General features: G+C 44.1%; 1 protein-coding gene across 1 annotated transcript in view; it reads left to right on the forward strand.

The window, feature by feature from the left end:
• Positions 1-3,930: 3,930 nt before the first annotated feature.
• Positions 3,931-27,153, forward strand: part of LTBP2 (latent transforming growth factor beta binding protein 2) — a 139,338-nt gene continuing 116,115 nt past the window's right edge. Inside the window, exons 1-2 of the mRNA XM_053379419.1 lie at positions 3,931-4,884; positions 12,178-12,248. Coding sequence (XP_053235394.1) covers positions 4,361-4,884; positions 12,178-12,248 — 595 coding nt within the window. The 5' untranslated portion in view covers positions 3,931-4,360. The remainder of the gene's footprint in view (positions 4,885-12,177; positions 12,249-27,153) is intronic.

Here is a 27,153-nt window from a genome sequence, read left to right on the forward strand (position 1 = left end):
CCACTACTGCTTATATGCATCCATCAAACTTTGCTATTCCGTATGACCTAAAAAATGGCAAAGTTTTATGCATTAAAAAACACACAAATGTCTCCCATGACCCTCGTTACATTCCATGGTTCACCTCTGTTAGTTTATAATTGTTAAAAACCTTTAAGAAATTAAGATGAAATTTCCAAAGCTTGGCTACTACTTGGATTTCACTTGAGCCCAATTAAACAGACTAATCTTGGGCTTCACATTTGTATCGTTTGTCCCTTCATGAAGATTCCATGGGTGGAAGTTTGGATTTAGTACAGGCCTAGCTCATACTGTAAAACTTCCAGTGCGTTCAGCAGGAAGCCATGTGGAAGAATGTGCCAAGATGGCATTAGGTCAATAACTTATTTGTATTAAAATCTTTATTTATTCCAACTATTTATATACTGCTTAATATCGTAGTTTCTAAGCAGAGTACAATGAGGTTGTAAAAGAGATGCAAAATATAAAACCAGTCAAAATGAATTAGAAAAGCTTACTAAAATGGCCTGCTTATAAAAAATTGTCTTCACCATGCATCTGAAGCTCAACAGGGACACTAGGCAAAAAGATTCCTCCTGCATTGCAGGGGATTGCACTAGATGACCCTCATGGTCCCTTCCAACTCTACAGTTCCATGATTCTATGATTCTAGTCTGATCACAGCTGGGAGGAGGTTCCACAGCATTGGACCCACAATACTGAACACACTGTTCCTGGTAGGTGTGAGCTGTGTATCTGAGCCACGAGGGAACAGTAATAGGTATTCCCTTTCGTGATCAGACATATCAAGTGGTCCTGAAGGTATCCCAACAGTCTAGTGCATGGGTAGGCAAACCAAGGCCTGGAGGCTGGATCCGGCCCAATCGCCTTCTAAATCCTGCCCGCAGACAATCTGGGAATCAGTGTGTTTTTACATGAGTTGAATGTGTGCTTTTATTTAAAATGCATCTCTGGGTTATTTGTGGGGCATAGGAATTCGTTCATTTTTTTCTTCTTCAAAATATAGTCTGGCCCCCCACAAGGTCTGAGGGACAGAGGACCGGCCCCCTGCTGAAAAAGTTTGCTGACCCCTGGCTAGCACCAGCTGGAGCTTCCGGACCAGGCTTTGCAATATCAATGTTTTGAGGTTACCAATGCATGAATCACTATGGCCCAGCTATCCCTGTCTAAGAATGGCAATAGTTGGTGTACCAATTGAAATTGGTAAAAGGCATTCCTAGCTACTGAGGCCACTTGATACTTCAGTAACAAAAAAGTGGATGCAGAATCACTTCCCAATTACTTTCAGAGGGAGTGCAACCCCATTCAGAACGGACGACTGCCCAATATCTCAGGAACCACCTACTCACACTGCCTCCATCTTCCCGGGGTTCAGTTTATTGGCTCTCATATAATCCACTGTGTCCAGACAATGATCCAAATCATGCATAGCCTCTCCTGGCTCAGATGTTATGGAGAAATAGAGCTGTGTGTCACCAGTACACAGATAACACCTTGCCCCAGTACTCCTGGTGACTGCTCTCTATGGATAAAGATGTTGAATGGACAAGATCATGCCTTGTGGCACACCATAGCATAAGGAACATGGGGCCAAAGCCTGAGGTGATCTCTTTCTCCCCCAGATGGTGCCAAATGAACTCTACAGTGGTACCTCGGGTTAAGTACTTAATTCGTTCTGGAGGTCTGTTCTTAACCTGAAGCACCACTTTGGCTAATGGGACCTCCTGCTGCTGCCGTGCCACCGGAGCACGATTTCTGTTCTCATCCTGAAGCAAAGTTCTTAACCGGAGGTAATATTTCTGGGTTAGCAGAGTCTGTAACCTGAAGCTTTTGTAACCCGAGGTACCATTGTACTTTTACCTTTATAGGTGTCAGAATACTGATCCTGATCCATTTGAGCAGCAAGCAGGGCCAAATCAGATGTGACATTATTTACATATTTTGCCTTTGCATGTTTTAAAATAAATAAATACATGCCATATTCCAACCACACAAGAGCTAAATACATGACTAATGCCCTAAGCTCAGCCTATTGGGTATTAGTCAGAAAAGTGTGGGATTCTTTAACTAAGGGAGCCCAAGCATTCAGTGAGCCTGGTTTGCGTGTCATGCTAAGCCACAGTTAATGCTTTTCACTATGTTATAACATAAGCGAGCAGCATGCTAGTGCATGCTGCCCAGAAGTCACCACTGTACTCCTCTGCTCCTGTCCTCTTTGTGCTGGCAGCAACCAACCACAAGCCTTGACTTCTCCTATCATCCAAACCTGGCTCACGGTTTGCTCCTCTGCTTATAGTTCGTGGCTTATTTGGAAGAAACAAATCAGATGTGGTTTGTTGCTCCCAGCAAGACATGGCCAGGAGCAGATGAAGCCTGAAGCAGGAACTTCAGACCAGCATGCACTAGCATGCTGCTCATTCATGTTAAACCACAGTTTAGCATTAACTACAGTTCAATAGGATGTGCAAACATAGCCAGAGGCTAATTCCCCTCTGTCAAACACTCCTTAAAGCTAATATTAGAACCTTTAGCAAAAAAGAAATCAAAGTAATAATTAGGAGCTAGGTAAACCCAAAGCAGCACTGATGAAAAATAAATAAAAAGGTGCCTGTAGCTTCCACATACAGGTACTAATTGCCACCTTCTTAACCCTTTTTGTCACTGACAGCCATTGTATGTACAGTGGTACCTCAGGTTAAGTACTTAATTCATTCTGGAGGTCTGTACTTAACCTGAAACTGTTCTTAACCTGAAGCACCACTTTAGCTAATGGGGCCTCCTGCTGCTGCTGCTGTGCCGCTGGAGTATGATTTCTGTTCTTAACCTGAAGCACTATTTCTGAGTTAGCGGAGTCTGTAATCTGAAGCGTATGTAACCCGAGGTACCACTGTACATTGTATGTGCTTGCCTGAGAAAAAGAAAATAATTCAAACTCGAATCTATTTGATGGAGACATGAGAATTGCAAATAGTAGAAAGAAAGCACAGACACGGATGCATGCCAGTGGTTCTTGTGCTTTGAGCTCTGCACTGAAATGGACCTATAGGCTATGTAGCTCAGTGCTTTACACATGGGCCAGGTTCATTCGTTGGTATCTGCAGTTAAAGGATCTCTGGGCCAAACAGCATGTTATGTTAAATGTGTGGTTTGTTCTTGCAACTTTCTTTTTTAAGGAGCTGTGGGATTGAGGTTTGATTCAGACTGGAGTGATGGCAGTGGTGGGATTTAAGCACTTCCTCCTGTGCCGCAGTCCCAATGAGACTCCTCACTACTTGCACAAAGGGAAGAACAGCGTACCTCCCAGTGCAAATAACCTTGGGGTATTTTGATTGGGACCGTGGCACAGAGGATACTTCCCCCGCACGCACGCACCAGCTGCTCCTATTCAGAAAGAAAGGAAGCAAGTGAAACCACACAAAACATAGTGTATAGTTTGGCCTTCATTAAACAGTGCTATTCCGGAGAGCAGAAAGACCCTGTGATCTGGGGATTCCTGTCACTTGTGTCTTGCATCCATTCATACCCACCTTTGCCCCACCTTCAGTAAACAATTACAACTGCGGAGAAATTTTAGCTTGTGCTGCAAATTCAGGAAGCTGACTTGCAGATTTGTTCAGTATGATGCGTGTGTGTGTGTGTGTGAGAGAGAGAGACAACGTGAATGTGTGTTACACACACACACACGCACACTCACTTTAAGAGCAAACTTTTTTTTTTGCATAAGCTTTGAATGGGCCTCTCCGGTTGCTCATGGGTTAATAGTTCTGTCTTGTAAATTGTTTCCCTTTGCCAAAGTGGGTGTTGCTGGAATGTCTCTTGTAAGGAGGGGGGCTGAGCTGTGTCCTCTGGAGAGGGGCGATGTCAGCATCAAAAAGGCACAAAAGGGGGAGGTTTCCAAAAATAAAACTGTCCATCCTCTCCAGAGCCAGCCAGTGCCAGAGGCAAGTGAGAAGGTGCTTGGAGCTGTCTTCAAGGAACACACGCTCTGACAGCCAGAGGGAGAGAGGGGACGGGGAGAGGAAAGACGGGGCGTTCTCATTCTTTCTAAGGTATGAGGACTGCAGCTGCAGCTTTGGGAAACCTGCACCGTTGGGCTTTCTCTGTGCTCCTGCCCCTCTGAGCATTCCTTCCCCTCCAGACAGCAGGTACTGATTAAGCCTTTTGCCTACATGTACCTGAAGATGTGAATGGCTTCCAAACGTGCCTGAGGAATTTAGCCCAGCTGCCCTTTCTTCTTCTTCCTCCTCCTCCTCTTCTTTTTTCTAAACTCCAGTTGCACTCTGAGTTATATGAAACTTCCAGTTCAACAACTGAGTGCTTTCCCTCTTGGACAGAAACCATGAAGGGATCCTGGAGGAGCCTTCTCCCATTTACCGTAGCTCTTTTCGTAGGGGTTGGCGAATGTCAGAGAGACTTTGCTGGGCAATTTGACCCAAGTCCTTCCTTCAGAACTGACTCCGGAAGCAGGGAGACGACTCAGCTGAGATTCCGGAGCCAGGGGAGTTCAGGACCCGCAAACAAAGTATTCAGTTTGTTCCAGGTACACAGTTCCCCTTCTCCCTTGGATCATGTTCCTGTCACCCCTAAGACGGATGTAGCCTCTAACGCCTGGGTGAGAAACTTGGCAGGGAGGGAAAACAGAAAGCCGCACTCTGCTCCCACAGACCACAAGCTCCCTGCTCCCACCAATGTCAGATCCCAATCCATCAATCCTGGGACAAGAGCTGATGCTCCCGGCAGAAGCCCAAGCTGGACTCCACAGAGACAGAGAGTGGACACCTCACACCAGTGGCCAAGGAATGGGCCGAGGCCACAGACAGCGACACAGCCGAGGATGCAAAACTCCCGAAGCCGAATGGTAGGGTAAGTGCAGAAACCGCTTTAAAACTGTCAAGCAAGGTACTTGCAAGATTGACAGCTGCTTCCTCACAGTCAGAGCAGAGCTATGATGGCAGTTTTGCTGTCAAACTTTAATTTTCAGAGCATGGCAGCTAACCCAGAATCTAGTTGCAATGATGTTGTCCCAGAAAATGCCCACCTGTTTTAAAGAAAGAGCGAACTAGCCAGATCTTGTATCACAAAAGAATATTAAGACTGTGCAATGTACAGCAACAATGCACAGTACTGTCCCATGCATAGCAACAATATGATCTGTGGTCTGCTTAAGCTGTTCTGTCATCTGTACCTGAGGGAGATGTACCTAAAGGTGATTAGAAACGTCACAACTGATAGTTTCAGTGTGATATATATATATATATATATATATATATATATATATATATATACACCATATACATGTCCAAGGCCTATTCACTGCCTGTGCAATATGCATACACATTGAGACACTCAGTGCATTTAACACACCCACCCACTGTCATTGTGGTGGATGTGCTTTTGCTCAAGATGTTCACAAAGTATTCATGTGCCATTCGTGTGTACAAAAAAAAATCCACTTTGATTTCCAGGCTGTGGGGTTTGCTGCACATGTCAAGGTTTTGGTGTGCAGATGGACTGTTTTCTGTGCATTATGATGCGCCTGTGTTACTGCCCTTTTGTTAATGCTATGGATCTGTTGATTTTTTAAGAAGAGGGTGTTAAGTAACCTGACCACCTATGTAAAACGAATCTAAACAAAGTATAGTTCCCACACATCTTTTTCTTGCATAAAAATCTTGGTTCTGTGATGTCTACTTTATTAGTATTATTGCTTGCTTAACTGTGTTGATCTTGCAGCCCCATGGAATATATCAGGCCATTTAGAATGTAATATATTAAACAGGACTACTGGGGTTGCATTTTTTTTTCATTGGTGGTAGTGGGAATATTATTTCAGTTGCCTTCATCCAAGGAGCTTGTATAGTGCAGATGTTCTCAGACTGTGGCCTGTGGATCACTGATGGTCTGCAAGCTCCTTTCAGGTGGTTCATAGAAATGGTGCAGAACAGGTGAGAATATATGTACCGTACTTGGTGCTTTTTCTCTGAGAACAGAACTGAAGACTGCTTTAAACAGAATCAGATTTATCAAAAAGGCTAGCAAGGCATTGGTCTAGGGCCTGTGATGTTCACGAGATTGTTTTTGTTTTATTTTTACACTTTTATTATATTTTTCAAAAATCTTTTCAATGTTATAAACCACTTGGATATATTTTTGTGATATAGTGGCATACAAATATTTTTTAATAGAAACAAATAAATAACATGGCACTGTTTTTTAAATGATGATGCCAGTAGGGAACAGATAATTAAATGGTCCACCAAGACCCCAGCAATGTTCAAGTTGTCCACACACACAAAGTTTGAGAACTGCTATAGTAATGAATAGGGAGGCTTTTATGAACATCCCTCAAGCTGTGTTGCTATTTTAAAATCTGCTTCTAGGGAGCGCTCTCTGTCTGAGTTAGGCTGGGACCCTCTGCTGCTTTTAAGAGACTCTGGTGATTCACTGTGCTGCTATCACCCCAGCACTTGAACTTGTCTCCAGCATTTTGTGAGGTGATGATATCCCACATGTGCCCTTTCCACTATTTCCTGTGTAGAAATGACAGGGCAGATATGGATCGTGGCTAATGCTATGTGTATACTGATTCCCAAGTCTTATTCCATATTTTCCAGTGCATTTCCCTGTCACTTTCCTTATCACAAAAAGTATGACTTTTGGGGGAAGTGAATTTGTTGTGCAAGACCTCCCAAGCAACTACAGTGGTACCTTGGGTTAAGAACTTAATTCCTTCTGGAGGTCCGTTCTTAACCTGAAACTGTTCTTAACCTGAGGTACCACTTTAGCTAATGGGGCCTCCTGCTGCCCCTGCGTTGCTGCCGCACGATTTCTGTTCTCATCCTGAAGCAAAGTTCTTAACCCGAGGTACTATTTCTGGGTTAGCGGAGTCTGTAACCTGAAGCGTTTGTAACCCGAGGTACCACTGTATAACAGTGCAACCTGAATTTGCCAGTAATATGTGATTGAATCCCACCCAAAAATAGTGACACTCTGGAAAAGGACTCTAGTGTAGGGAGAGAGGGTTTGCTCCTTCCTCCTCACATGTATGGACTCTTTAATGTCGTCTTGCTCCTCTGGCTGCAAGAAAAGCAGACCTCAGGAAGGTGTTAGCTTGTACTATACTGCTTAAGGGTCAGATCAGATAAATTCATCCCAGCAAAGAGCTCTCGCGTAGACACTGGCCTAGAGAATGTCAACTTCACAGATTTCAAATATATGCTTCGTTTTTTTAAAAACGGAGTATTTGGCAATCCTTACTCTTGCTTCTACCTATATTCCCATGTAAATAAGGCTTCAAAAGGAGTGCAGTCAGCAAACTACTTTGCTGATGCATGCTGGACATGGACCTGCATGCAGAATTGGATCTGCTGTTGAATACCTATAAAGCAGCTCCCAGGAGTGTAGGAACATCAGAAACTGATTAGGATGGCTTCCACTGGCTGGCAAAGTCTCTCCAGGATATAAGATAGGGAGTCTATCCCAGCCTTACCTGGGAATGCTAGGGACTGAATCTAGGGTCTTCTTCTGGAAAGCAGATGCTCTACCACTGAACTATGGGCAATTTAATGTGCACTGTGGGTTGAGATGAGGGAGAAATTCAGTTCAGTTTGCAATTTATGTTAACAAGATGCAAACTGAAACACACACACACTTCGGAATTTGCACTTCTCTGAATTTTGGAATGCAGCTCTCCAGCTACAGATTGTGTGCAAAAATGCATATACTACTCAGTGTGTGCCTATAAATGCATATATTAGGGAACATAACATGGAAAAATGCATTCTATTACGAAAAGTTGCTTTGCAAAAAATGTGTACATTAGGTAAAATTGTGCGCACACAATGTGCATATTAGGAAAATTTTGCACCAAAATGCTGATCAACTTGCACGAGGACTTAAAAATAAATGAAAAATCCAAACTGGTGTGGAAATGTGGACAACTGAACGTATGGTTGGAAAAAAATGAGAGATATTGAAATTAACATATCCACCCATCCTTAACAATGGGGCAGGGAGTTGGGAGAGGAGCAGAGATCTTCCTCTGCCTATTTCCCCTGAAACCAAGGGTCTGTGATTGGAAATATCCCTTTCTGGAAAGAGAGAAAGAGAGATAGAGACAGTTTCAACTGGAAAACCACAGCTGGGGCATAGTTTCCTCTGCTTCAGCCCCTGCTTTGTACGGAATCCACAGGCCGACTGGGCATTGCTAGTTGAGCATGCCACAAAGCCAGCACAGCACGAGTGGGTGGGGAGTCTGCTTCCCTGCTCACTTGTAGGATGCTGGCTTCTCCTTGGCGCATCATCCTTCTCCCTCCTATAAACATGCTGTGGTCCTCAAAGCTGCAGGCATTTATTTTGAATTCTTTATGAGGCAAGGAAAACCACACCACATTCAAGCCACTCAAATGTTGAGTAAATTGTTTAAATATAACCAGATGCTTGGGGGGGGGGCGGGCGGTTGCTTATTGTGCAAGGGGAAAGTAACAGCCCCTTTAGTCATCTCCGTAGCCCAAAGCCACTGCCAGAACCCACAAAGCATGCAGTTACCCATTAAAATGCTCTTTAATAGGAAGTGGAGAAGACTATGTCCCTTTCCTTACTCCAGCCTTTCCTAATGTGGCACCCTCTAGATGCATCACCCCTGACCATTGGCCATACTGGCTGGGACTGATGGGAAATGTAGTTCAAAACTCTGGAGAAAGCTTTCTCCATCCTCAATGCAACGTGCTTTCGCTGCTGCTGCTGCTGCTGCCAATGATGGCTGTTCACATGCATTTTTCTAATTCTGGGGATAGTTTTGGAGCCGCACCCCATATAATGTTTTTTGGTTGCACACTTAAGATTCTTAACATGTATGCGTATTTGGACAGTCATGTACCACACGTGTCCATTGACTGAAGAGCCAGGAGCAATTGCAACTCTCCATCAAGTGCATTCTTGGTCACAATAGCCAGGTGTGCTGCCATATAATGTATGGGATTGCCCTGTTGCATCACATTTGCTTGGGGGTCTGAAGAACAAATTTCTTTCATAATCTGTGGTTCTAGTAAAGGTAAAGGAACCCCTGACCCTTAGGTCCAGTCATGGATGACTTTGGGGTTGTGCGCCCATCTCGCTCTATCGGCCGAAGGAGCAGGCGTTTGTCTGCAGACAGTTTTTCCGGGTCATGTGGCCAGCATGACTAAGCCGCTTCTGGCAAACCAGAGCAGTGCACGGAAACACTATTTACATTCCCGCCGGAGCGGTACCTATTTATCTACTTACACTTTGTGCTTTCAAACTGCTAGGTTGGCAGGAGCTGGGACTGAGCAATGGGAGCTCACCCTGTCACGGGGATTCAAACCGCCGACCTTCTGATCAGCAAGCCCTAGGCTCTGTGGTTTAACCCACAGCGCCCTTACCCTTTATAGCAGGGCTGGGGAACCTCCAGGCCACACGTCAGTCTTGGCCCACCAGGGAGTCCAATTTGGCCCATGAGGCCTTTCCCCCCCAAACCACACCAAACTGTTAATTAGCTGGTGTCACTCCGATAGCCAGGTCATGTCAGCTAATGGGTGGAAGACGAGGTTCAACTCTGTGTTGCGAGCTGGTGTGTGTAGCCAAAGAAGCTGGGTTTAGCTTTCACTCATAAGCTGATGGGGCATGGTTTAAACCTTGCTCAGACCCCTGTAGGATGAACAGATAGTTCCATCCTGTGCTGCTTTGCCAGTATGCTCCCTGCAGAACCGCGCCCCCACACTTTGTGGGTCAACTTTGGCAAGTGGATAGCTACAGGGAGGGGCTCACATGATAGTGCCCCTTCATAAATTTTAAAACATACGAGATGAGAACAGGATCATGCCTGCCTACTATGTTCTGTGTAGGTTTGACATCAGTGTGAAGAGGCTGCATGCAGACGGAGGTTTGTCCACAGGGCTTCTCCATGTGAGAGTGAACCCTGATTGACTCAGGTTCCCCCACTTGTATGGAGAAGCTCTAGATGAGTACATCTGAATGTTCACTTGGCCCCTTTGCACTGAAGCCAAACGTCTGGATGGTGGAGGGTGTAGCTGATAGATGTGATCCTGGTGTTCCACCATGTTCATCAGCATGTGAGGGGTATCGAGATCTAGAGGGCACCAGGTTCGTGGCAAAAGGTGGCTGTATCCTAACAGAACAGGCACTAGGACCTGAAACCTTTCTAGCCTTCCTCTGAAGAAGGGCTGCCACATTTCCAGATGGGCCTTCAAAGAAATGAATGGAAAGAACCAGCGTTTTCCTCATAACCTCTATAACCCTGGTGCCAAACCCAACAAGTGTCCATCTGTACTTCAGTGTTTATGAATTGTTAGCATCATAAAAGAAGAGGAACAGTTATTTTAAGGTTCTGAAGCTTTTGCCTACTTATAATGAACACCTTCCTTACCCTTGCTGAAAAATCCACTGTGTAAACAATGCATCGCTTTAATGCAGGGGCCCACAGCCTCCCCTCCTTGCTCTCCTTTGCATCAGTTAGCCTTTAAATAGGGGGAGAGAGAAGGAGGGAGGGAGAGAGAGAATGAACCCATGCCATACATTTAAAGCACTCCTTAGCCCCTTTAACAGTCAGGGCTTCCCCCAAAGAATCCTAGGAAGTGTAGTTTGTTAAGGCTGCTGAGAATTGTATGACCTTTCACAGAACAGCTGTTTCCCTGCATGGGGCTAACCTTGCAGCCCTTCTCCTGCAACACTGCTGGTGTACAATGATCAGCTGTAAAGTGTACAGTCTCCCCCTTCCTTTGACCACCTGTATGGACGTAGGGCTCCTTCCCTTTGCCCATTTACTAGTCAGTGGCTACTGCATTATCAGGTAGTAATTCTGCTGTGTGTCTACATCAACTGTGATTTGATCATTCAGCTGTTCCCAATGCAGAGATGCAGCAGGACTACTGTTCCTCATAGGAGGCTGTTGTTTCTCTGCATGAATCACTGGCCAAGGTTTACAAACATGAAGCACAGTCAGAAGAATGACAGGGAACAGGGTCCTCAGTGGGAAGGCACTTCTTCCTTATACATTTGTAAAAGGAAACTGTTGTAAGAAAAAAGTTTGCTTCCGGCTTTAATTGTGTTAAAGTGTTACATGGTTATTGGAAGTTTGTGACATGCTGCTGTAAGGAGTATGTGTGTGTTTAAGCAGCTTTTTTTAATCCTAAGGAAGGTAGCCAGGTGTGGGCAATATAACTGGTTTTTAACGTGAACAAGCTGTGCGTGTGTACTAGATTCCAATGGGACTTGCTGTATGCCAAGGTTCTGGAGCTTATTCCATCAGGAATTGCTGGTTTGGTTTACAGCCAGAGCTTTTCTCGTAGCATGGTGAGTCTTCCTGCCTACAGGAATTGCTGCCAGGTTGTGCCAATAAGTTGAGGAAAGTACCGGAAATGTTTTCCTACTTTGCACTCCTCTCCATCAGTTTTGCAAGATCCCAGTTTACAAATCCTTGAGCAGGAATAGGAAGCTACGCTACTGCCTTCTTTGCCGTAACACAGTTGGCCTGGGGAAAACATAATCTGAGGTTGTCAGTAGCTTAGAAAAAACACTTCAACAAATTGCACAATAAAGGCCAATCTTCTCAATTTTTAATGGAAACACCCATTAGATTCTGCTATATGCTCAAGAGTACACAGCAATGCTACATAATGTCTTGGAGTAGTTTAGCATAACCATCCCTAACCCTCCATATGCTTCAGACTACAACTCCCAGCAGCCCCATCCAGCATTACCAGTGGTCAGGAATTATAGGTTTTGTAGTCCACAATATCTTGAGGGCACCACATTTACCACCCTGCTCTAGAACAGGAGTAGGGGACCTGAGACTACAAGTCCTATAATTCCTGATCATGGACCAAGCTGGATGAGGCTGAGGTGTGTTGAACTCCAACAAGATCTGGAATGCCACAGGTTCCCTATCCCTGCTCTAAAACCATATGTATCACAAATGTCATTCTCGTCACTGGTACATGTAGATGAGGGAATCTCTCCTTTTTAAATTTCAACCATGCAGATGCCAGATGATGTTTCTTAATGGAAGTTCAGGCACTTTAGGAAAGAGATAACAATAGCTAAATAAAGAAAGGGGAGGGGTTTCAAGGTGCACCCAATGTACCATTCCTAAATTATTAATATTTTTCAACTTTCTAGGCCAAATGTCTGTGGGGGTCAGTGCTGCTCAGGGTGGACAACAGCTCCTGGGACCAATCGGTGTATTAAACGTGAGTATAAAGAATAAAATCATCTTCTCAGTGATTATTATATTAGGAAGTGCTTCTATTATACAGTCTCAGTTCCCATAGTAAGGGGCACAGGTGCACCTAACCCTGTTCAGGCATTTAAGAAGTGTGGTCAACAAGCTTTGGGGTGGGGATGATGGTCATAGAAACATACTGCATCTCTCCCATTCACATCTGGAATGAACCAGCTGAATAGAAAATGACCACAAAACTGGGCCTGAAGGGAGCCCACACACAAATAGATGTGTTCAGGCATTCAAATGAACATGTGTTTGACTTTTCTTGGGGTGTATTTAAACACAGGTTTAATGCAAAAGGATGGATTTGTAGGATGAGAGAGGCATGTCACCACATAAGGTGTTGTGGGTGGGATTTCTACCTAGACCTACCTCAGTTATTGATAGTGATTTAAGAGGGTAGCCATTTCTGCTCCAACCTGTATTTGTCATAATGACTGCTCCCCGCATAAAACAGGGGGCGCACTTTGCGTGGGCGCGCGCAGTCCCTGGATCTGGAGCGGCTCCATCAGCATAGGCTTGGCTTCGCCTTCCCTCAGGTCCCTGCAGGTCTCCGCCTACCTCAGTCAGCTGTCCAATCCCACCTGGGGGAAGCGTTGCCAAGGAGACCAGGCCAGGTAGGGGAGGGACTACCTGCCCACACAATAGAGGGAGGATCTTACCTGGGAATCCTCACTTGGCTCCAGAGCCAAGACAGAGTATTTGTCATAATCACGGATGCAGTTCCATTTCTGCCTAATGCTATGTTACTTGTCTTGTTGTCCTCTATTTAACACAAGTTTTGAAACTATATAGCTTACGTAACTTACATTCATTTCAATGTAAAGGAAATGCCAAAACAATGTAAAAAGAAATCTTTAATCACGTATTGCTTGCAGTCTTAAAGAACAACAACAAAATGAATGAATACCAATCATATTGGGTTGATTGGTTTCTTTTTCTGGCTACAGACAACATACAGAAGTAGTCAAAAGTAGTTGACTGGGGGAATCATGGGGATAGTGCAGATAGCGCAGTCCACATAGAGGGAGAGAGATACACAAACCCACACATAAGGCAGTACCTTTTCTGTATGTGGGCACTTGCTCCTGCCTTTCTGGTTGAACCACATTAACTGCAATGTTGAACCACATTAACAGGAACTGGAAGCCATAAGGGAGTGAAGAAAGGCTCACAGACAAGTTTGTGGATGAGGTTACATGATTACAAGGACAACCTTTGCACAAAGTGATGGTTCTGATTGGTTCCAGAACATGAGGAAGTTTAACCACTTGCTCATTAAAATTCGTTAAAAGGCTGCACTGGGAGAGGCAGGGATGTGATAATCTGTCTTTCATGGGGCATGACTGCACTCAAGGGAGATAATAGGGAGAGATCATAGGTCTTTGTTTGGTTGCCAATCGGTTACTTTCCTGAGAGCTGGTCTATTAAAGAGGTCCAAGCAGAAGGGTTTAATCTGAAACTGGGTGACTCTGAAAATCTCTGCCTCTACTTTATAGCTTCCCGGAGACTATCCTAGTGGGAATCCCCACCCCCTGCCCCACCAGCTTAGGCTATTGCTTCAACAATTCCTCTCTAATTTTAAACATGGGATCTTGTAAGCTGAGGCCTTCCGCAGGGCTGTTTTACTTTCAGTATATTCATAGGTACAGGGACAGAGTGGAGTGATTTACAAGGGCTCATGGGGAGGCCATGATGACATCATTAACCATATGAGCTGGAAACTTGGGGATGGAGTTCATTACATTGTAAATCAGGGCAGCCCATAGGTTACTGGTCCGTTATGCTAACCTTTGTATAAAGGCATGCTTTTAAACTTCCAAACATGGCAATCCCCTAAAACCCCAGAAGAATGATAAAGAAGTACTTAATCTCATCCACATTCATATTTAGCACTCGCTGCTTCCGATATCACAGTTCTCCACACAACAACCTGTCTGAACAACTTCAACATGCTGCCCAGAACAATACTTCAGAGTTTTGTTTGAAATAGGGATGGAGCAATCTATTTCTAATCTGTCGCTGTTCTGTCCTACTTCCATATTAATCTGTGAAGTTTTTTTTAATATATCCATACTTTATTTAAATTCGTGTGTTTTATGATTACTATTTACTTCATTTATGAATTGCTTCCCACGAGGCATCCTGAACCAATTTACAATATAATAAGAACATACAGGAAAATAGATAAAACAGCTGCACATATAAAAAGAATTATATATGTTAAAGTAACAACAGGACTTCTCAGTGTATGCATGTCTAAGCATATTTTTATTTTAATGTATCCATGTCTAAGCATATTTTATCCTAAGATGTTCATTTTAATGTATGTTTCTACAATTTTTGAGATGAGAACATTATCACAAAGCATTTGGAGAAATGCAAAACCTGGATTTAAATTTCATTCAAATCCATGCATTAATCTGGGAGGTGTGAATTAAGTTGGTTCAATTTTAAAATGCAGACCAAATGGGAGTTCTTCCCCATGCCAGTTTTGAAATCATCACTTCATTCTTTACTTTCTGTGCCCAGCTTACTATGGAGGTCTGGGCTCTAAGACTGACTACTCACCACTGAACGCCCAGGAATGCCTTTTTCCATGTTACATTTTTCATGTGACATTTTCACTGTTGGGAAAATAATCATAGACCAGGACAGAACTACTCTTCTGTTTAATTCTGTAATTTGGTGGTGAGGAACTTGTGTTCCACGAGATGTTTTGGGACACCAACTCCCATCAGCTCCAGCCAGCATGGCTAACGGTCAGAAATAGTGGGAATTGTGCCCCCAGATATCTGAAGAACCACAAGTTTCCCATCATTGCTGTAAATCAATCTTCTTTCATTAGAAATAATGAAGACTCATGGGAAATAATAAAGGCAATAGTGAAAAGGAAATTAATGTCTCCTTGAGAAACATGTCATGGCTCTGGGCTAGCTTTGTAGTATCTATTAGCATTTTGCTTTTCTCAACTTGGAGTGGGCATTCCTCATATTCTGTGAAGGGTGGTGCTCTTTGGCTAAGATATAGGAAAACATGCAACACATTCTACATTTTTGCAAAATGGAAGTAGCATTAGCTGGGTTCAAAGCTCCAGGACCTTGCATTAGGTCCAGGTTACTCTGAATATTCAAAATGCCAGTTTGTGTGGCTTTGTCTTGTACCAGAATAGTTTCACCAAACACAAAAGCATGGCAAATGGAGAAAAATAAGGAGTGTGTGCTTCCAATTTTAGCAGTCAGAAAACATCAAAACACAGCTGGATCAGACCAAAGGCCTGTTTAGTCCAGCATCTTACTTCCCATGATGGTCAGTCTATGGGAAGCCCAGAAGCAGGACAGGAACACAATAGCACTTCCCTGATGATGATTCCCAGCAACTAGTGTTCAGAGGCATAGTGCCTCTGAACCTTGAGGGTAGCATGTAGTCAACTGGAATAGCTGCCATTGATAGCCTAATCCTTTGTGAATTTGTCCATCTAAGCAGAACACGGGGCTGAAGTTGCATGAACAAGTTTTGCTTAATGCAGAAGAAAGTGGATCAGCAGTACAGACAGCAATGTTAAGAGCAAGGGCAGAAGCAGGAAAAAGGCACTCTTTATTTTCTGCAGAGCAAGGGGAAAGTGTGACTAAACTGAATTGAATAATGATGGCTATAATTTGTGGCATGGACTGCGAACAAACCAGTAGCTAATGGCAGCAAAGTAGATGATGATCAGTCACAAAAATAATGGCCTGTATTCAGATGTAGAGTCGTTTTCAAGGCCATCCCCTTCCTTTGATTTAAAGTAAAGAAACAGGTGCTTTCAGCCTTTAAAAAATTGGCACTAAGCACGTATAGCAAGGGTGTGAAATCTGAAAGATCTGGCAGCTATTAGATGCCTGGCCGGTGGGGTTGGAGTTGTCTATCTGCCAATGTGCTGAATAGGACTTGTCATTGCATAATGAAAATACAGTGGTACCTTGGGTTAAGTACTTAATTCGTTCCAGAGGTCCGTTCTTAACCTGAAACTGTTCTTAACCTGAAGCACCACTTTAGCTAATGGGGCCTCCAGCTGCCACCGCGCCGCCGAAGCACGATTTCTGTTCTCATCTTGAAGCAAAGTTCTTAACCTGAGGTACTATTTCTGGGTTAGCGGAGTCTGTAACCTGAAGCGTCTGTAACCCGAGGTACCACTGTGGGACTTGTCATTACATTACATCCCTTAGCATGCTGTCAGTTTGAACAGCTTCCCTCATACACATCAACATGAGAAGACTCTTGGATGATAAAGATTTGGAGGGAGAGGCAAGTAAAAGTGAAAAGGTTGTACCAACAGAGAGAGATTAAATGGTACTTGTTTTTATAGTTGTTTCTTCTGTAATAGCAGGACCCTTTATTAGCTGCAGCCTGATTACTTAGTCTTAATTTTTATTATTGACCACGTGATCTGTAAAATTGTGTTTTGGCTACCAGTGTTAATTGTGTTAAACATTTAAAAAAACCATATTAAAAAGATTCAGCTAAGTCCCAATATGACTTCAATAATACTTCTTCGAACCATTGCGTATTGAGTAGGTGTGATTGGGAGCCATGTTAAAAAAGTTAGCATAACATTATTACATAATGCTATACAGGCAGAATTCATAACAATCACATTTAACTGAGAATGGCCAGATATAATGGCTAAAAGTGGAATAGCTAATCTGAGACCTTCCAGATGTTGAATTCCAACTCTAGCATGGCAAGGGATGGTGAGAATTACAATCCAACAAAATCTGGAGGGCCACAGGTTAGCCATCTCTGGGTTAAAATAACTTGAGAAAGGAAGGCTCTTTGCTTCAGCTTTCTTTTCCTGAATGCTTTCCTAGAAAGTTCCCTTGTTGCCTAGATGATCCCATATTGTTTCTTGCAGAAAACTTAAGTGTTTAATTTGGATGTGTGTGAGATGGGTGGGTGAAACAAAAAGAGAAAGAGAAATTATCCTGGCTGCTATACTAAATGCATGGTGGTTGACTAAGTAAACCACAGCAGTGTTGCACACATGCCATTGCCTTGTTCCTGCTGGAGCCTCTCACACATTGCAACCATGATGTTTACTAATTGGATTTTCTCTTGATGACTCTGCCATTGTGCTAATGACACAAGGATATTGAAAACATATTTCTGAAGTTTTGAATAAAATGAGCGTTGAGATTGCATTGCGTTTGAATGAGAACCTGGCAGGACAGATCCAATAATATGAACTGAATTACCACCCTCATATTCTTGCTGTACTTAACGCTGTCATCATCCATCCTTTGATATTCCTGCTGTAGTCCTCTTGCCTTGTGCCTTTACTGCTGTTGCCCAAATTTTAAGAAGCATAAATGGGGTAGCTGGCATCATGTGGCGACCTTTCTCATTATATATTATCACTATGGCTCATTCTGTTTGCATGAAATTTAGACACGTTTCCATTGAGCTCATCTGCATTCCTTGATGTCAGACACTGCCACACTGTTACTTGTCCATGCTGGGATGTCACATCAACTCCTTGCCTTGCTAGTAATCCTTTGTGTGTGAAATGGATGATAAGACAGAAGGGGAACAAGACTTGAAGAAGGTGTTACAGATTCCCAAATCTCTGCTGCCAGGACTTAAGTATGGTGAGCTAGGGATGAAGTCTGCCTTCTCCCAAAAGCCTGCAAGTGCTGAAACGATAATTTACCAAGTGGTTCACATGGATCTTCATATGTCCTGTGTTTCTAAGCAATTAATTCAGGTACACTCTGATTATGTGCTGGACTGCTCATTAACTGCGTGTTGGACAATTTGTTTTGACAAAATGCAAAAGAGTGGATTGAGGTTGCTTATGCTCAGCCAAGAAAATTAAACCCTTTTCAGATCTTTCTCCCTGCCCCCAAAGGTATCAGTACTTATCTCCTAGCTTCTTCTGTTTTGTGGTTTGATTCCGCTTTCATGGGTTGTCAGACCGCAGTGCCTCTCCCCAAAAGTGCTGCATTTCTGTCATCTACTTACTATTTCTCTTCACCTCAAAGTAAAAAACCTCTGGGAAAAGCTTTCTGAACTACTTTACTGGGTGGTTGCAACTGAGCAGGGCCCTAGCAGTATCACGATAGTCAGAAGGGAACAATGACCCAACTGGAGCATTTTTCTCTGTGGAATTCTTAAAATAGGCCTCTTGGGAGCTGCTTGTGTCCTTGATTCAGAAACAGCACAGGAATAGCCATAGGAACCCTTTGCAGAATATCTGAAAAAATAAGGGGCAAATGCTGCTAAGGCAACCAAGTTGTGGGATCTGGCCATAAGGAAACACATTCCAGTGCAGCATGCGTTTTGTATGCACAATGTCCCAAATTCAACACCCTCACCACTGTAACTCTAACTAAAAGGTAGCAGGCTAGGAAAAAGTGGTTTTGGACTGAAATTTTGGAGAGATACTGCAAGTCAGAGTAGATGGCACCAGATCAGACACATGAAAAATCTGACTTGGTATATGGCAGCTTTGTATATTACACAATGAGAAATTCATAGAGAATTTCCAGGCAGAAGACAATGCTGTGGAACTGTTACAAATATGACTAATTGGCTGACTCCAAGGGCTACAGTGTTACATGAGCACATGCTGTCCATCAGAATGTTGAGTCATGAACCTTCGCCACATGGTCGCACACCACACATATCTGGAAGAAGCTGAATGCTCATGTGCACACACTGAGTGCGGTGAGGGAGATCAGCACACTGTCCCACTCTGGGTAGGTCCACAAATGCACCCACAGAAGGATGGATTATTCCCTTTGAAATGAGCTTGCTTTCCAGAACTGCAGAGTATTCAGTACTAGCCTTCTAGTGTACTGTGGAAGCTGGTAGTTTTTGTCATAACCAGTGGACCAAGAATAATTAATAAACTACATTGGTGTTGGTGTTGTTGTCATCAGCCTTCTGTAGGAATATATTCAAAGTGGCATATAAAAATGAACATAATATGGAAATACTAACTCTAAAATGGTACAATTAAAATGGTTAGAAATGAAATGCTAAAAGCAATGGGCCAGATTCTAATCGGACCTGCTGGCAGAAGCTTGTGCAAATTTCTCCCCTTTAAACATCCACACTCCAGTACAGCACACAGGGAGAGGAGAGAACAAATCCTTGTACTTACTGATGGAGAGATCTCCTTAGTGTTACAGTATGTTGAATTTCACCCAGTATGTTATGGGTGAGATTCAGCTAAGTTTGTGTTTGTGCAGAATGAGGTCCAGTCATACAACAGGACTTCCCCTTCCTCTTTACTCCCTGTGTACTCCCTGCAGTCCTGAAATGTGGTTGGGGGGGGGGACCAAAGCCATAGCTACCGGGGCACCAGAGGGGCATCATTGAGTCTCCCAGCATGGGTGTGTATGCAGATACACATGAAGGGTGCCAAACTGGGTCTTTGACCTGGGTGAAATAAAGCCTAGTTTCGCCCCTGGCAGGAACTCCCATAATAGGGGTGTGTGTGTGTGTGTCCCCTTCATGGATCACTGCCTTGCCGTGGCGAAGGGGCTTGAAGAACTCAGAGAAGCTATGAACTACGCCGAGCAGGGCACACAAGATGAACAGGTCATAGTGGAGAGTTTTGACCAAACGTGATCCACCTGGAGGAGGAACCGGCAAGCCACTCCAGTATCCTTGCCAAGAAAACTCCATGGACAAAGACAACAGGCATATAAAAGTTATGACGCTGGAAGATGAGCCCCTCAGGTCGGAAGGCGTCCAACATGCTACTGGGGAAGAGCGGAGGGCAAGTACAAGTAGATCCAGAGCTGATGAAGCGGCTGGGCCAAAGCCGAAAGGACGCTCAGTTGCGGATATGCCTGGAAGCGAAAGGAAAGTCCAATGCTGTAAAGGAAAATATTGCATAGGAACCTGGAATGTAAGAACCATGAACCTAGGTAAGTTGGAGGTGGTCGAAAAGGAGATGGCAAGAATAAATATTGACATCCTGGGCATCAGTGAACTAAAATGGACGGGAATGGGCGAATTCAGTTCGGATGACCATCACATCTACTACTGTGGGCAAGAAACCCGTAGAAGAAATGGAGTGGCCCTCATAGTCAACAAAAGAGTGGCAAAAGCTGTACTGGGATGCAATCTCAAAAATGATAGAATGATCTCGATACGAATCCAAGGCAGACCTTTTAACATCACAGTAATCCAAGTTTATGCACCAACCACTGGTGCTGAAGAAACTGAAATAGACCAATTCTATGAAGACTTACAAGACCTTATAGAAGTGACACCAAAGAAGGATGTTCTTCTCATTATAGGGGATTGGAATGCTAAAGTAGGGAATCAAGAGATAAAAGGAACAACTGGCAAGTTTGGCCTTGGAGATCAAAACGAAGCAGGGCAAAGGCTAATAGAGTTCTGTCAAGAGAACAAGCTGGTCATCACAAACACGCTTTTCCAACAACACAAGAGACGACTCTACACATGGACATCACCAGATGGGCAGTATCGAAATCAGATTGATTATATTCTCTGCAGCCAAAGATGGAGAAGCTCTATACAGTCAGCAAAAACAAGACCTGGAGCTGACTGTGGCTCAGATCATCAGCTTCTTATAGCAAAATTCAAGCTTAAACTGAAGAAAGTAGGAAAAACCACTGGGCCGGTAAGATACAATCTAAGTCAAATCCCTTATGAATACACAGTGGAAGTGAGGAACAGGTTTAAGGATTTAGATTTGCTGGACAGAGTGCCTGAAGAACTATGGATGGAGGCTCGTAACATTGTACAGGAGGCAGCAACGAAAACCATCCCAATGAAAAGGAAATGCAAGAAAGCAAAGTGGCTGTCCAATGAGGCCTTACAAATAGCGGAGGAGAGAAGGCAAGCAAAATGCGAGGGAGATAGTGAAAGATACAGGAAATTGAATGCAGATTTCCAAAGAATAGCAAGGAGAGACAAGAAGGCCTTCTTAAACGAGCAGTGCAAACAAATAGAGGAAAACAACAGAATGGGAAGAACCAGAGATCTGTTCAAGAAAATTGGAGATATGAAAGGAACATTTCGTACAAAGATTACCATAATAAAGGACAAAAGTGGTAAGGACCTAACAGAAGCAGAAGACATCAAGAAGAGGTGGCAAGAATACACAGAGGAATTATACCAGAAAGATATGGATGTCTCGTACACCCCAGGTAGTGTGGTTGCTGACCTTGAGCCAGACATCCTGGAAAGTGAAGTCAAATGGGCCTTAGAAAGCACTGCAAATAACAAGGCCAGTGGAAGTGATGGTATTCCAGCTGAACTATTTAAAATTTTAAAAGATGATGCTGTTAAGGTGCTACACTCAATATGCCAGCAAATTTGGAAAACTCAGCAGTGGCCAGAAGATTGGAGAAGATCAGTCTACATCCCAATCCCAAAGAAGGGCAGTGCCAAAGAATGCTCCAACTACCGCACAATTGCACTCATTTCACACGCTAGCAAGGTTATGCTTAAAATTCTACAAGGAAGGCTCAAACAGTATGTGGATCGAGAACTCCCAGAAGTCCAAGCTGGATTTAGAAGAGGCAGAGGAACCAGAGACCAAATTGCAAACATGCGCTGGATTATGGAGAAAGCTAGAGAGTTCCAGAAAGACATCTACTTCTGCTTCATTGACTATGCAAAAGCCTTTGACTGTGTCGACCACAGCAAACTATGGCAAGTTCTTAAAGAAATGGGAGTGCCTGATCACCTCATCTGTCTCCTGAGAAATCTCTATGTGGGACAAGAAGCTACAGTTAGAACTGGATATGGAACAACTGATTGGTTCAAAATTGGGAAAGGCGTACGACAAGGCTGTATTTTGTCTCCCTGCTTATTTAATTTATACGCAGAATACATCATGCGAAAGGCTGGGCTGGATGAATCCCAAGCTGGAATTAAGATTGCCGGAAGAAATATCAACAACCTCAGATATGCAGATGACACAACCTTGATGGCAGAAAGTGAGGAGGAATTAAAGAACCTTTTAATGAGGGTGAAAGAGGAGAGCGCAAAATATGGTCTGAGGCTCAACATCAAAAAAACGAAGATCATGGCCACTGGTCCCATCACCTCCTGGCAAATAGAAGGGGAAGAAATGGAGGCAGTGAGAGATTTTACCTTCTTGGGCTCCGTGATCACTGCAGATGGTGACAGCAGCCACGAAATTAAAAGACGCCTGCTTCTTGGGAGAAGGGCAATGACAGGCCTAGACAGCATCTTGAGAAGTAGAGACGTCACCTTGCCAACAAAGGTCCGTATAGTTAAAGCCATGGTTTTCCCAGTAGTGATGTATGGAAGTGAGAGCTGGACCATAAAGAAGGCTGATCGCCGAAGAATTGATGCTTTTGAATTATGGTGCTGGAGAAGACTCTTGAGAGTCCCATGGACTGCAAGAAGATCAAATGCATCCATTCTTAATGAAATCAGCCCTGAGTGCTCACTGGAAGGACAGATCGTGAAGCTGAGGCTCCAGTACTTTGGCCACCTCATGAGAAGAGAAGACTCCCTGGAGAAGACACTGATGCTGGGAAAGATGGAGGGCACAAGGAGAAGGGGGCGACAGAGGATGAGATGGTTGGATAGTGTTTTCGAGGTTACCAGCATGAGTTTGACCAAACTGCGGGAGGTAGTGGAGGACAGAGGTGCCTGGCGTGCTCTGGTCCATGGGGTCACGAAGAGTCGGACACGACTAAACGACTAAACAACAACAACAACAACGTGTGTGTGTGTGTGTGTGTGTGTGTGTGTGCGCACAAGGGGAGGACAGGGAGGAAAAGTCCTGTTATGCAAGCAGACTTCATTCCCCATGTGGATAACCCATATAACACTATGTTCCATCCTCTGTTTTCAGGGATGTGTGGCCTGAAAACGTTATAACAGTATTCTATAAGTAGGCTAAAAGTGCGAAGTGGCACAAGCATTTGAACTGCTTAGATTTGTCTGAACAAAATGGAGCTCCTGGATCTGACAGTTCAAGACCATGCCCAGGACTGGATTCAGTGCCTACTTACACAGCCGGGAGTCTCCTTCCACTTAATTCTCTTCCCTTTCTTCTTAGGCTAGTGTCATACTTTCTCCGCCTGCCTTTTTATAACCTTATCTTTTGGGCTGTGTCACTTCCGAGCTCTTAGTTTTCAAAGCTGCTGGCTGATTAAAGCCTTCCACTCACTCAAGTGCTCCTGCTGTTAGTCTGAACGTGCCAAGGCTTGTGCTGGAGTGGAGATGGAGGCTGCTTCTGCTTTGTCAAAATCCATTTGCATGATGTGGAAGTGCAGGATTCATCAGCATGCCGAGAGAGAGAGAGAGAGAGAGAGAGAGAGAGAGAGAGAGAGAGAATATGCCCTACCAGGCAGCTCTGAAAGTGGGAGGATTAGAGGCAAGTTAAAGTTAGCACAGAAACTGCAGGGAGAAGAGGAAACTTTAATGTTTGGTTATTTTTATGTACCAGTTTTGGCTTAAGGTTCTCCATAAGGACAGTGCTTAATAGGGGAAATTGCAAGTACAGTGGTACCTCGGGTTACAGACTCCTCTAACCTATAAATAGTACCTTGGGTTAAGAACTTTGCTTCAGGATGAGAACAGAAATCATGTGGTGACAGCGTGGCGGCAGTGGGGGGACCCCGTTAGCTAAAGTGGTACCTCAGGTTAAGAACAGTTTCAGGTTAAGAACGGACCTCCGGAACGAATTAAGTTCTTAACCTGAGAATTGGACACAATATTCCAGGTGAGGTCTGACCAAGGCAGAATAGAGCGGTACTATGACTTTTCTTGATCTGGAGACTATACTTTCCTTTGGCCTAAGTGTAGAACCTTATGTTTGTCCCTATAGAAATTCAATTTTCCAACCTGTTAAGATCATCTTGAATGCTGAGCATCCAATGCTTAGGGCTGAGTCCAGGAGCATTCCCAAACTGTGAACATGTGTCTTCAGGGGGAGTGTTACTCCATCCAACACAGGCTGGATCCTTATTCCTTGTCCTCCCTTCTGACTGATTAAGAGCCAAAAACTAGGCAGGATGTCTTACAGTGTGAATGTGACCATTGAGCTTCTTTTGTGCCATGTTTCTAGGCACAGGACAAGGCTCTAAACCTCTGTGACCGATCGTTGTTTTTTGTCCTGACGCTTTACTGCTGAACCAGAGCAAATAGCAACTGGGTTTTCTGCAGATGGCCGTTTGCTTTGATTCAGTGGTAAAATGTGGAGAAAGTGTTGGGACAAAAAACAACCCCCAGGCACGGAGCTTTAAAGTGCAGACCTGTGCCTGGAAAGCGCAGCACAAAAACAAGTCTGGATGAGTCCTTTGTTGCAGTTAGTTGCACATATGGAGCTTTCCAAGGTGCTGTAGCCAACCACTGAACTGTCTTGTAGGTTCTTGCTGTAGAGAAGTCTGAACATGGTGGTGCTGAGTTGTCTGGACTGAGTGTGAGGAACAGGGGCAAGAAGCGGTGGTTTGGTTCTGACAGAGTCGCTAAAACAGGGATAGCCAATGTGCTCTCTAGATGAAGTTGAGACTACAACTCCCATCAGTCCCAGCATTGGCAACAGTCAAGGATTATTGTTCTGATTTAGCAAGATCTAGAGGGCGCCACACTGGCTACCCCCTGTCCTAAGAGGTATGGGATGGAAGGGAGATGGTTTTGTGGGGAGAGGGCTGGATTTTTGTGAATCTAGCGCTGCTTACTTAATCTGTATGTTTGTAAATAAAGATGTTATTACGAAAACACCTTGAGTCTTCAGCATGCTGTTATTCCAAGTGAACTGACCTTGACAAAGACTGCTCAGAAAGTCCCACTGTTCACGGGAAGGAAAATGAAAATGTTAAAACAGTATATTCCTCAGCTAGATGTATATTTAAAAATCACTGGGCATCTAATACATTATTAGAACCAACTTTGGTATTTAATGTCAGCCAGTGATAGAAAGCAGAACTCAGGAGCAAGACTTAGATTGCAATCCTAATACTACTTATCTGGGGGGGGGGTAAGCCCCAATGAATTAAATAGGACGTACTCATGAGTAAACATGGCTAGACTTGCACTGTGCAAACTTTGAACCATAGTTCCTCTTAGCTGGGACTCGCATAAGGTGTGATGTTTTCTCTGCAAGCTAACTAGAAATGAGAAATGGTATCAGAATCACTACACAGTGTTTTTCCCTCACCAGGTGGTGATCATCAGGTGTTCAGTTAAGAAGGACAATTGCCCTTGAATAATAATAATAATACCCCAGCCACTCTGGATTGCTTCCATCAAAAATACAGAGGGACATCAAACATTAAAAGCTTCCCGAAACAGGGCTGCCTTCAGATGTCTTAACTCTTTGACACCTGCTGGGAGGGTATTCTATAGAGTGGGTGCGACTACCGAAAAGGCCATCTGCCTGGTTCCCTGTAATTTCACTTCTCACAGTGAGGGAACCAAGAAAGAAACAGCTTTCACCTCTGTCCCTAGCCCACTAGAGATCATTTACCAGCACGACAAAGGCCGTTTCAGTCCCATGATGGGGCCTGAATCCCAACTGGAAGGGGTCCAAATAGTTTGCATCATCCAGACATGCCTGGAGTTGTTCAGCAACCACCTACTCAATCACCTTGCTCGAGAATGGAAGGTTTGCGACTGGGTGATAACTGGCCTAGGATGTTCCAGAACATGTGATTGTTCCTCAGCAGTACTTCTATCTTTGGTTATTTTGAGGCATGAAAAATAGCCACAACTATTGCACACCCTCAAATGGTCAGAAGGTTTAGGGGCAGTGCTACCAGGTTTAGTTTTCTTTGGGTGAGAGCACTGAAGACTTAGAGTATCTCAATATATAATTGCTTAATTTACATATAGTACTCCCCTCCATGAGGGACACGGGTGGTGCTGTGGGTTAAACCACAGAGCCTAGGACTTGCCAATCAGAAGGTCAACGGTTCGAATCCCTGTGACGGGGTGAGCTCCCGTTGCTCTGTCCCTGCTCCTGCCAACCTAGCAGTTCGAAAGAACGTCAAAGTGCAAGTAGATAAATAGGTAACACTCCGGTGGGAAGGTAAACAGTGTTTCCGTGCGCTGCTCTGGTTTGCCAGAAGCGGCTTAGTCATGCTGGCCACATGACCTGGAAGCTGTCTGCGGACAAACGCCGGCTCCCTTGGCCAATAAAGTGAGATGAGCGCCGCAACCCCAGAGTCAGTCACGACTGGACCTAATGGTCAGGGGTACCTTTACCTTACCCCCCTCCATGCCCAGCACTTTCTCCAAATCTGTTCCAGAGGGTTGGGGGAAAGCCCTAAAACAAATTTAGGGGTGCACAGGAGGAGGAGGAGAGAGGGGAAAGTTTGGTAGTGCAAACCGAAATCCTTTCACTGGTGGAACTACTTACTCAACACTATTTGAATGCAACCCTAAGTATACTGATGGCGGTACACTGGAAAACAGGTACCAGGAACTTCCAATATGTTCAGTGGCGATCAGGCTGTCTCAGCATGTTTACTGTAGGCCAGGTTCTACAGTTGTTCATGCGATTACTCCTGAGAAGCTGACTAACTCTGTGCTCTGGAATACAGGGCCAAGGATTGACTCACTGTCTCAGAAGCTGAACAGTAGAGAGCATGCTGAGCTGCCAGACAGTGTCTGAAAACATCCCGCCAGGCCAGGAATGGCAGCATCTTTCTCTCATTAAAGGTTTTTCTGGGAACGAAAGAAATGCTTTTTTCAGACCTGGGCTCTTGGCCATCGGGACTCCTGGTGACTTTTCAAGTGGTAGGCTGTTGTTTGTGTGGATTAATTAAAAGGGTCGTGTCAAAAGACCTTTTTAATTTTTTAAAAACCCTTTCCTGACAGGGGATGGTAAATTTCAGCTGGGCCTTAAGGTCAAGACATTCTCTCTC

Source organism: Podarcis raffonei, chromosome 1, assembly GCF_027172205.1.
Source record: "Podarcis raffonei isolate rPodRaf1 chromosome 1, rPodRaf1.pri, whole genome shotgun sequence".
Taxonomy (NCBI): Eukaryota; Metazoa; Chordata; class Lepidosauria; order Squamata; family Lacertidae; genus Podarcis; species Podarcis raffonei.